We start from the raw sequence: 12,217 nt of genomic DNA, 5'->3' as shown, positions 1-12,217 counted from the left end.
GATACAGACAAGCACACCTATATCCTCCCAAAAACTTGTAGCTGCAGGTCTGAGTCACAACTGATTTGAATAAATCAAAGGTACACCCCTCTTGCAAGCAGACATTAACAGGGAGAGTTTTGCTGACAAGAAAGCTGACAGCATTTGCAAAAGAAAACCTTTTCCTCTCTGTATAGCATACAACAAAGGGCCAAGCACACACTCTAGTTTTGCTCCTTCCTCTCTGCACCATCAGCACACCAAGTGTTTCTACGTGACACACCAGGCTCTGGGGTCCTACTTGACCAGCCCGCCTAGCGACAACAGGAGGTGTGACAGGAGCATGTGAAAACAAGAAAGGAAGAGACAACAGCACGGTAATATGTTAGAGTGCTGGAGGTGGAATTAAACTTCGGGACACTGAACATCACACACGACAGAAGTCACTTCTGCACAAAACTTAATTCACAAAAGGCAGCTTTCTTATAGCATTTTTGTCAATATTAAGATTTAACTTTCAGACTGTTGCTTTAAGAAGTGCATAACTACTCACTGCCACTTGTGCCGAATCCATGAACCTTAGTCCAAAGTAGTCGCTTTCTATAAGGTCCAGATGATACATGATCTGTTCAAACAGGAGCTGGCCTTTGGCTTTTTTCTGAAAAGATAACAGGATTTAGTATACAGCAAGTAGATTTATTGTAGCATCTACCTTTTTCTAGGCATATGTTTCATCCTAATTCCAAAAATCTAGCTTCTGAAAATGAAACGTGGACACCTTTTTTTTCCCCCCCTTTGTATTTTCTGATGGCTGTTTTTCTCAAAGGCAAATGTGCATCCCCACAAGAAACACATATAATATCCATAAAGAACTTGCATTATCTCCTCTTTTGGAAAATGTCAACACTGATTTGCCCAACAGGGTGTTAAAATGTCATTTTATCATTTTTCCTTTTAGGCCTTCCTTACTCACTGACATTCAATAGAACTGGAAACACAGCCAGTACAATTGCAATAACTAATGCACTGGAAAACTTTTGGAGCCAAGTACAGCAAATTGCTTATGAATTTACTACTGTTTGGTATCTAGGCGTTCCACCAGTTTGGAAGCAGGTAGGAAAGCCTATTGAATTAGGAGATAGCATTCCATTAGCAACTGCTAGGAAACAGTCTGGGGCAAGCAACCTGAATAAATAGCACTTCGATATCACATTTACAAAACTAAGTTCACAAAACTAACTTCTAGATGCAAAAAGCCAGCTCATATGCTCATACATAATTTATGAAAAAAAACAGCTCTGGCCCCAAGGAAACATTGCTTTTACAGTGATGATCTAAAAAATTAAACAGTTGTTTTTAAAGAAAAGGTACATAAATAGCACTGAGCAGTTTCTACACAACACATATTTTTCATGCTATGAGCTCCTTTATAACAATAAATGGAAAGAATAGCTTAAGAGTTATTATACCTAAGATGCTTAAATGTAATAAAATACATTAATAAATCATTAGATCAGAGTAAAAGTCATAGTGTTAAAAAAATTTAAATGCAAAGAAATTTAGACATTATTTAAGCTTACTCTGCGAGCAGCTTAAGGGTTTCTCTATCTCTGTAAAGCCACCACCTTGCAATCTTTTATCTCAATATTTATACATTCACAACGTGAGAAATGGGATAACTTTCTAAGCATATTTTTAGTAAGCTACTAATTAGCAGATTTTGTACACCTCTCAGAATTCTGGGCCAGTCAAATTTTTATTCTTAGAAATAATCTGGTTTAAACAGTAAGTAATATCTAAGTAAGTAAAGTTGCATGCCATAATTTTTGCCACCTTCCTCTACCCTGATCTTCAAATATTTTATATTCAACTTCATAATCACAACCATTGGTTTACTTGATGTATCAGTTAAATCCAACCCAACCTATCACAGCTCAAAGCAAAATCTCAAAAAAAGTTTGTAAACTGAGCCTGTCTAAGCAAATTCTCACACAGTTACTTATTTCCAGGTACTGGGGAGAATAGCAGGAATGGAAGGCATTTGGGCCAGCAGGCAACTTCACAAACACAGAGCATCTACAAAACGTTGTATAATGCAAATAACTAAACGTCAACCTCATCAAATTTGTTCAAAGTGTTTTCTGTTGGCCTCAGGAAAAAATTATTTCTCAGGCAATAGCAGATTTATTAAACACCAGCTCTAGCAGAAGCCTTAAGGCAAAGCATCTATACATACAAGCCCCCACTTTTCTTCACTAGTTGAGTCTGTAGCCTCGGTCTTGAAACACCAAGGCACTGAACTGTTGATATTTTTTCTCAACACAGGATATCTTCAGCTTAAACGTTAATATAATAATACAAGTGAAATCAATTCAGCACCTGCAACAGCAAAACTACAAAAACACTCTATGTTGCATTGAAACTTTCTGCAACTTGTCTAACACTAGTGGAAAATATCCCCTTATTGAGCAGAACATACAATTCCTCTGTAGGTCATCTTTGCAATTAACCAGTTATCTCAGCCAAATTCCCTGCTGGTGACAGGAGCACTTTGACTCCAGCCTGGAATACTACACATACTATCTCAGACTAACCACGAGCGAAACTTCAATTTCTGCAGTGTCAAATTAGTTTCACAGTGCGTTAACCATTTCGGAAATCTCAGCAGAGGACTCAAAGATTAATTAGACCCATTATGACTAATGTGGGATAAAGTCCCTGAAGAAGCAGTGAAGTGACTGTGGAAAGATTTGCAGGACTTCAGGTTGTTTTCTGACTTAAAAGACCAGGGCCATCAACATGGAATTAATTATGTACTACTCTGCATATGACTTAAATCATCAGCAGCTGTATTTGGAGCAAGTCAGAAGTACTGCACAACTGCACATGCTTTACTTCAAGTCCTTCCTCCTTAAACAAACAGCAACCAAAAATATTAATGCTTTGTAACCAGTCAACTTTTATGCATCAAAAATCCATTTCTTTGTGTTCAGGAAAACTACGATCTCAAGTATTTTCAAAGAGCAAAGATACACTTTAATTACATTTTCTTGTGAAAAATTACCGTAACTTTCTAATGGCAACATTGGTGCTAATAACATCAAGGTTGTGGGTTCAATCCCGGTATGGGCCATTACGAGTTGGACTCGATGATCCTTGTGGGTTCCTTCCAAATCATGTGATTCTGTGAAAGTGACATTTTTATCCGGCTGCTGTCCCACACTTCCCCCCCCCCCCCCTTTTCTTCTCCTTGCAGCAGAGCTCAGGTTACACTCAAAGGACAAATATTTTCAAACTGTTTAATGGTTACTGATGAACTATTCACAACTCCACTCACAAGAAGTCCAATCAGTGGCTGGTTCTCCCTTCAGGGCACAAATTAAACTCCTCATGAGTTTGCAGTTCAGTAAAACCTGACTACTTGATTTACAGTTTGCTATTCTCTCTAGGAAACAACAGCAAACATCTCACAGCAGAAGAATCAACAACAGGAAAACGTAAATAAAATATACCATATATATAAGGCAGGACATCTCCTGGTTTTGCCACACTGGATAAAAGCATCTTCTGATCACTTCGGCACCAATCACATGGCCCTCGCCCCCCTCTCCCCCTCTCCCCAATGAAAGGGATGCTCCCAACTAATGACATCTCCTGCTGCTCTCAATAACTGCAGTTGCTGCCTGAGTAGGTGTTACAAAGGCTGGGCTTAACCCCGGTAGCTCAGCAACAAGGCTGGGTGTTCACCTCGGTGCGCTGGTTTGTCCCTTCACTGCCGGGGTAAGGTGATCCCGAGACATTGTCCTCGGCTCAGGCATCTCAGTCACTGCCTAAAACTTGAAAGGCAGCATTTATACCCTCTTCTCATGGTCTCACAGTATCGGTTAATTTCATGGACACGCATCCATGAGGACAAGGTGCTCCAAACCTGCCTGCCTGATGTGAAAGCCACCTTTAGTACTTGAGCAGCCAGTACAGACCAGCACTGGAGAAGCAACACAGGCTCACAGCAACTGGAGAAGAGCTTGTGCTGGGTGAGCACCAGCTGAATGGCTCACGTCTTTAAGGTTTTTAATCACAGCAAAGTAGTTCTTTTTCTTCCAAAACCTGAAAAAAAAAACCCCAAGACCAAAATACCCACCTAATAAATTTACTAATTAAAATACTTCTATCAGAAAAGAATCTTTCTCCTCTTTATTTCTTCCTTCGTGAAGAAATGGATGTCCCCATACAAGATGAACTTTGAAAAAAAATAGATGAATAAGCATTACCTTCATGGGACTTACTATCTCTTGCGTCTTTGCAGCTGTACTTTTTGTTCAGATTTCTTCAAATGATCATGTTACTATTTTTAATTAACAATAACAGTAGCTATTGCCTTTTGCCACTGAGTGGCAAAAACTTCCCAGTTGTTGTCAACTCATCAAGAGGGTTACTATTCATATGCATACCAGCTTCCTTAGAAATACACCATTTACACACACACACAGAAGGTATGGATCCCTAGTCAGGATTTACAGCTACCCAGTTGCTAGGATGTCACCTACGCATGTTTGCAGACCACAGGAGCATGGAAGCAGCAGATGAGCCTGCCCATTTTTTTAATGAAGTAAATCCCCTTCTCCCAAACCACAGGTTTCAAACAATTAATCCATGAGAAAGCTCCTATAGTGAGCTTTAAAGGGAAAAAACTTCATCTCAATATCATGCAAACGGTGTCTACAGTTAACACCATTAAGGTTTGCTGGAGAATTGGAGGGTTAAAACCCCTTATCTTTACAAAGGCAGTGTTAGAAGTACACATTATTTGTATCACCCTGATCTTCTTACGGCTTTAAGTACTGACCTACAAATGGAGCTGCTCTTCTCAAACTCCAAGCATCAATCCTTCAAATAACTTTTCCAAACTCTCCAGTCAATTTTCTCTTTCATCTAAAGATGCCACTGGCAGCAAAATACTAGTTCTGCTTTTTTCTCTGGCTTATCCTCAGTTTTTGACAACATTGCCATACACACTTGTGAATATAAAGCCTGGCAGGCTGGAAAGCTGGGGAGAATTTCTACCTCCAGAGACAGAGCTTATCAATTCTTCTATTTACTCAATATCTCACAAATATAGGAAGGTAAGCATTTGGGATTAAGTATTTTGTTCATTTATTCTCTGGAGAAAGAAAAAAGCATTTCCCAAAAATCTTCATAACAAAGAACTGATTTCAATACCTATCCTAACTGTACATTCATTACAGTGCTACGTAGAAGGATCTTAATATACTGTGCTCAGGCTTATTGACCCTATTACATAAAAAGACAAAGACTCAAGGCATTCATACCTGTCAGCTTGCTTGTGGAAGTCTCTGTTTCATCTGCCTGAAAGTTTTTATCTTCTAACTGCAAATTTGATTTAACCAATTTTTAAATTCTTTCTGATACAGAAGATATCCAAACTGCTAGTTCAGCATTAAGGTTTACAGATTAAATGCCTCTCCCTATTACACTGCCAAACATTTCAGTTTTATTTGGTGTTCCACCTGCGGGTTTCTCACGAGCACTCTGATTAAGACCACCAGAGAATCCCAGGCCTTTGAGCTCTTTGCAGAGGCAGTTCAGCAGGAAAGCAGGACTTAAGACAAAATTCATTGTTACGCTGTGAGTTAAGAATGCTAAACTTTCAGGCAACTAAACCAGCCTGCAGCACCAGCCCCAGAAACATTCTGGCAGCACACTGCAGGCCAAACAATTTACTCTGCAAGCAGCACAGATTGCTGCCAGCTGCTCCCTTCCTCCCTCCTTTCCAACAGTGCCAGGGCATGGAGCACTGCACCAAGACTGAAATGCTCTCCTGCCATTGCCCCGAAGTGGCTGGGCTGCCAGCAGGACTCGATGCAGGCAGCCTGTGCTGCTCACACGGGCGGAACGACTCAACATCCCCTGTCCCACATTCAGTCTCACCGTGCATTCAGTCTGGCACCCCAGGAAGCACTGGTTCACCCTGCACTGCGGCTGGGCTCCCCCACACCACACAGACAGCACCTCTGCTTTGGAACACGTGGCTCAGGACTGATTTTGTCCAGTTTCAGGCCCCTAAAGGTCTTTCAGTAGTTTAAGCAAACACTCAAAAGCACGTCAATACTTTCAGACAAAAGATCACATGGGAAAAAAAGTTTTAATCCAAAACTTTATAGCCTTAACACACACACAAAGTGGCATGTTCAAATGTTTACGTAATTACTACTTTTGTCAGCTGAGCTTTATTTTGAAACTTTAGAGGTCAGCCTTGAACACTCATAGTACTCATTTTATTTGATGACTAATTTTCCAACATTTTTAGCATTATTAGATTTTCTTGTAAATCAGCATCCATGCCACAAACAGCATTATGTATTTCATATTTACATCCATAAATATTCAGCAAGTGGCCATAGATATTCTACAAGTTTTTAATAAACCAGAGTGGATTACTGAATAAAATCAACTATCACAATACATCTCTGATCTCACAACAGCTCAACATAAATCATCTCTCTCCAAACAAAAAGTCATTGGCACTCGTTAGTGATTTTCACATTCCAGATAGATTTCTTAATTTTATTTAAAATAATCACTACAAATACAGTCCTTTAAAATCTTATTTTATACTCCAGAAGTCTAAACATCTTAGTTCAATCCCACTATTCCACACAGCTCTTGGACTGGTTTATACAGGACCTTGTTTTGATGATACTTCATTATAATAAGGACAAAAACCATCTCATTTTGCAATCTCCATATCAAATTTCATGCATGTGTAAGTAAGGAATATTCCAAGATAAAAAACTACTCAGAGAGCATCCATTCTGATAATTTGTGTCTTTTATCTTACGCCACCAGGAAGCTTTTACCTAAAACTTAGGTTGCACATACAGACACCGGAATACAATTAACACTCCATTATCCATGAGAAGATTATGTAAATTGTGGGTTAGGCAGGGTCAGGTTTTTTTACTGAAACACCACTGGCTTCCAAAAAGTACAGTTCTGCTTCCATAAAACCCTATACTATCTGTCTCTCTTGTAAGGCTGACCTTGTTTCCCCATAGAAAGCAATCAAAAAATTTTTAAAAAGGTGCATATTCCAAGAGCAGTTATTTACATTGTTTATGTTACCATTTCTCCCCCCATTTACATTATCCTTTTCCTCTCCCAATTAGTACTGTGGATGGCACAGAACTGATGAAAGCAAATACTTAATTTTAAAATATTTTGATTTTTAAATCCTCTAGAGCTCTCTATTACTCAAAATAGCACTTCATTTCAAATTCTTGACAAACATTTTTATTCCCAATTATTGCATAAGTTGTTGGTGACCCCAGATAAAAACAGCTTTCAAGTTCCCCCCCACCAACCTGTCTTTCCTCACAAACCATGAGCACCAGGAGAGCCAGTATTCCAGCTGTTGAGGGATTCCCTTTACAGACCAGATTGATATGACTGAGCTGATGGAATCTTCAGGTAATAAACCAGGGCTGCTCATGGCTTTTGAGCTTTGGGAATTCCAGAGGTGCAGTGGGGGAAGATGTAGTTTAGTTTTGCATGGGAACAGGACGAAAAGTGAGATAAGAGATTTCAGCAAAACAGAGTTCTTGTCCTCTCACCACTCATACTATTCAGCAAACATTCCACCCATGGATCTTAAACAATTGGAAGAAAAAGTATAACCTGACTTTTGTTCAAGCTGAACTCAACAGAAGAGCAGAATGTATAATGAACATCATCAGCAGCATTTACAGACATCTATTTTATAAAAACTTCTTAACGAGAAACAAAGTAACAAGCTTCTTAGTGTTTCACAAAGCACATAAGCCTGTAAAAACAGCTGAATCCATTTGAACATAAAGCTTCAAAAGAGTAGTAACAGATGAGGAAAACTCCCAGATCAAAACACAACTTTAAATCTGAGATGAAGCTGTGGGAAAAAACCCGACACCTTTCGATCTGCCCCAGAAGAACACAGATAACTCACACTAAGGTCATGCCTGCCATTTTGAACATACCAAGGTGTCAGTAAATAATATACATGACACTGACATTCTTCAGTCATTGACATAGCTACAAAAGCAGTAGATTCTTGCAAAGAATCCAGTGTATGTACTGTGTATGACTGCAGCTTTGATAAAAAGTTCAAGTCAGGCATTTTTCTAATTAAATACAACAGAAGACATAAAAAAGCAAAAAAAGTAAGTAGCTTGACAGACACCAAAGATAAGATCAGTGGACAAAAAGCAGAGTTACTGCTCAAATCCTGGCTCTGTGTTTAATAAATTAAATTTCAGCTGCATCATTTACAACCTGTCCCTTCTGTCTCACTGTCAATATTCGTAAAGTATCAGTCTTTGCTGCTTAATGACTCTGAAATGGGTTTGGCTTACATGCTAACGTCCCTTGTCATTGCTCCTTGTTGTTTTTACCTTTCCTTTTCTATTAAAAATTAAGCAGAAATTCAGCAATCTCAGGCTCAATTATATCAATGATTGTAAATCCATAATACTCTTCTCAGTAGCAAATTCACTGTAAGGATACAGCTCAACAGTATTTTGAGCAAACTTAAGCCTGGTATCACCTCTAAATGCTTCTTCACCACATTTGGGGAGGCACATGGGGAACCAGATTGGAGAATCACTCCAGCTGGAAACTACATAACAAAATTATACCGATTATTTTCAGCCCCAGCATTTTCTTGACTTAGCTTACTGCCTGGCTGCTAAAAAACTGTTTCTTCTGCCAAGGGGTATGAGAAAACAAGGACAAACGCAATAACGAAAGCAACATCTTTTCTTCCTGTGGCAGCAACAACTTATGCCACTGTAAAGTATTTGTGTAGCCATTGATTTAAAAAGGTATGGCATTCAATCCTGTCAAGACAACCCTTTCTCTGGCTGTGAACTAACCTGCTTGCTAAATGACTCATTCTTAAGAAAAGTTCTGTTATTTATTTTTTTCAATAAAACAATTTCACAGCGCTTAGGTAGACAACGTGACTGTGCACAAGTGAACTGGCAGACCAGAGGGCACCTCTTTGAGAGAAAGAGTTCATTTTAAAGCATATTTACTGCCAACAAAGTAATAGCACCAGTCTTGGAAAAGATCTTAGCTCAAAGAGCACAAAGACTCTCAAAGAAAGTTTTTGTAAAAGAAAAAAGTATATACACATGTATTTTTAATTTAAGCTTTACATTTTAGAAAGTGATGTTGTTTTGCCAGGATTTTGTACTCCCCACATCATCCCGTCTCCCCCACCCTTTTTTTCTTTCCTTTTTAAGAGTCTACCCCAAAATATGAATGATGCAAGTGGAGAAACAAGAATAAATAGGGAGTTTAGGGAGTTTGAAATGAAACATTTAATTTACTTTTAATTTATTACATTTTAATCACTGAAGAAACTGGTACATGTCAACCACTGACGATGCGCTGTAATTACAGCATCGTCAATATGTCAAATTAGCATGTTGGACAAATATGTCAATTTAGCACGATTGGTTACTGTTACTCACAACTCAGATGTCCACAGTCAAGAGTCTATACTGGCTTTTAAAGAAAAAAATCTGGAGCGAAAGGAGTTTCTTGTAGAAGTAAATAGTTACTACTGCCCCCTGGGCTGAGATTTATAGTCCAGGTGGCAGGTTGTGACACCTCTTCAGGTTCAATTTATGCTCCTCAAAGCCTTAGAAATGTTGTTAGAGCCGCCAGGAATTTGCCTACAGAGCCAACTCCAGCTCCAAAGATTACTGCTCTGGTTATGTAGAGACACCAATTTAAACTTGAGTACTTTTTAAAGTGTTAACTCTTGCTATAAAGTGTTTGTGGGCATTCCTGGCCTCAAATCAAACATCCTAGGCACCAAGCAGCACTGGATATATTCATTACATTGCTTCAGAGATTTACAAATTAATTTTACTGCCCTCTATAAACGCCTATCTATACAGTCATTTTGCAAATAAAGATGCCAAAGGGTTTCTCTACCTCTAGATTATTTGGGGTTCTGGATATCACAAGTTATTTCTGCTCACTACATCGACAACATTACTTAATCAACAAGTTGACTTCCTCACACTACCTAAACACTCCACGACTAAATAAGAAAGGGAAGAAAGGGCTGTGTGGAGCAGCCAGTCTTGAAATGGCTTTTCTTTCTAGTCAGCAGTTCCAACACCAGCACAACTGTGACTGCAGCCAAAATCCTCTGGAACTAGTCAGGTCTCGCAGATCCACACCTTCCTAACTTCCTAATGCTCAGCTCTGCGAGCTTAAAACAAGTCACTAGCAACTATAACACACGGTAATGGAAAAACAGAGCACATCACTTCTGGTGCTACTGTTCATCCTGTTGGCCAAAACCAGGTATCTAATTAGGCAAGCAGAACAGGCACGTGCATATTAAGGAAGCTTTAGAAATGTAAAACAGTGGCTAACACCTCACTCCCAATAAAGCACCATGCTATGAGACAATCCCTACTATATAATCTGCCCTGAGGAGGGGAAGGAAGTAGATTTTTCCTCTTCCTCTCCCATCTCAAGTTAGTGTTAAATTTGCATCCATCTCTGACACAAAACCAAACACAGTCCACACAGAAATTCCTGCTAGTACTTCTGCTCATCCCTCCTCTTCAACAGGTTACACCAAAAGATTCACCTTCTTTGTCAAGATACATAGCTCACCAGAAAGAAAAGCCAATTCATTCAACAGGTTACCCTCTCTGAGTTAAGCCTTGGCACAATTACATTAAAAAACATTACAAAGTGTTCAGTGTGTAAAGCATGATGACATCTAGCAAAACACTCTCAAGATGCAGTGAATGACAAAGTTAACTATTCTTTCAGAATCTTTTTATGAGCAGTAACTTAGTGAATACCAAGTCATAGGAGTCGGCTGCCAAGAGCAAAGAGCTATACCTTTAGGTAACTTGCAAACAGCAATCCACATCAGAGTAACAGAAGCCAAGTGTATTTCAAAAACACACTTGGATCACTCGTACCGGTAAGTCCACGCTGACATCTGTCCCGTCCAGCAGCGCTACTCGGCAGGTAATGATGGATTTGGCGTCCCCAGCTGCAGGGATGTGGGTGGCAGCCCTCTGGGCCTCTCTCAGCCTTTCCTTCTCCGCATGCTTACGCATGGACCGGCGTCCCAGCGTGCGGCGAAAAAAGCTCAGCATCTTTGCTACAGAATCCAAGAGAGAAAAGGAACAAGTTGTTTTTTACAAAAAAAAAATCCCAACAAAACAAATAAATGAACAAACCCCCGTATACCCAACAACAACAACAACAACAACAACAACAAAAAGAGAGCCTGGAATAAAGTTCTTAGGAAATCCCAGACTTTGATAAAGAAGTGTCAAAGAGTCAAACAGATTTTCACTTTGATTTAAACACCCACAGTCTTTGGCTGTGAAAGTCTTTGGAAAAAACCCAGCTCAGACCTTGAGCGGTGACTTTTGGGGACTACATGAAAGTACGTTTAAGGAGAAAAAACAGCGATCGTACAGATCGCCTACTACTCTCTGCAATCTCTCATTAATACAAACGCCATCGCGAGCTTCTCCGAGACGGTGATCTTCCACAGCTGGGAATCAACCAAGCACTACATACCACCGGCTCCTTCCCTGGCTCACACCCTCCACCTCTCCCATCGAAAACAAGCGATAAGCGACCCTTCCCGCCCCAGAGCCGCGCTCACAGCTTTCCCTGCAGGAATGGCTCTGCCAGACCGGCGAGAGACCCTCGGGCACGGCGCTTCCCGGCAAACACCCGGAGCTGTGCGGGGAGTCAGCCCCAGAGCCCGAGGGTCGACCCCAGCCGAGACCTGGCCCCGCCCGGCGCCTTCCCCGCCGCGGCGCCCCTGCCCTTACATAACGCCCCGGCCCCGCTCCGGCCCCGCCCGGGGGCCGCGGCGGCCTCACCTGCCGGGCTCACCTGCGGGGCGGCGGGAGCGTCCCCGCGGCAGCTCCTCCAGGCCCCGGGGGCGGGCGAGGGGCGGCGAGGGAGCCCCGGGAGGGGCCGGGCCACCGGACATGGCGGAACGACGTGGGAGGCCCTTAAACGGGCAGCGACACGCCTGCCATTTCTTCCGCCCGCGCTCACTCACCTGGCGGCTCCGGCTGCCGGGCTCTCCTGCTCGGCGGCGGCGCGGAGACGGGGGCGGAGGGCGGCGGGAAGGGAGGGCGGCAGCCGGACGGGAGAAGGAACGCTTTGCTTCCCGCCGCGC

General features: G+C 41.3%; 1 protein-coding gene across 1 annotated transcript in view; it reads right to left on the bottom strand.

Annotated features, from left to right (window-relative positions):
- EPB41L5 (erythrocyte membrane protein band 4.1 like 5) overlaps positions 1-11,990 on the bottom strand; it is a 50,470-nt gene extending 38,480 nt beyond the window's left edge. Inside the window, exons 1-3 of the mRNA XM_082284796.1 lie at positions 11,926-11,990; positions 10,989-11,173; positions 533-637 (exon numbers count right to left, since the gene is read on the bottom strand). Coding sequence (XP_082140922.1) covers positions 533-637; positions 10,989-11,168 — 285 coding nt within the window. The 5' untranslated portion in view covers positions 11,169-11,173; positions 11,926-11,990. The remainder of the gene's footprint in view (positions 1-532; positions 638-10,988; positions 11,174-11,925) is intronic.
- Between the last annotated feature and the right edge of the window lie 227 nt (positions 11,991-12,217).

The sequence above is a fragment of the Coloeus monedula genome (assembly GCF_965178545.1).
Source record: "Coloeus monedula genome assembly, chromosome: 7".
In the NCBI taxonomy this organism is placed as follows: domain Eukaryota; kingdom Metazoa; phylum Chordata; class Aves; order Passeriformes; family Corvidae; genus Coloeus; species Coloeus monedula.
The sequence above is the reverse complement of the archived record's forward strand: the minus strand, read 5'-3'. Positions and strand labels throughout refer to the sequence as shown.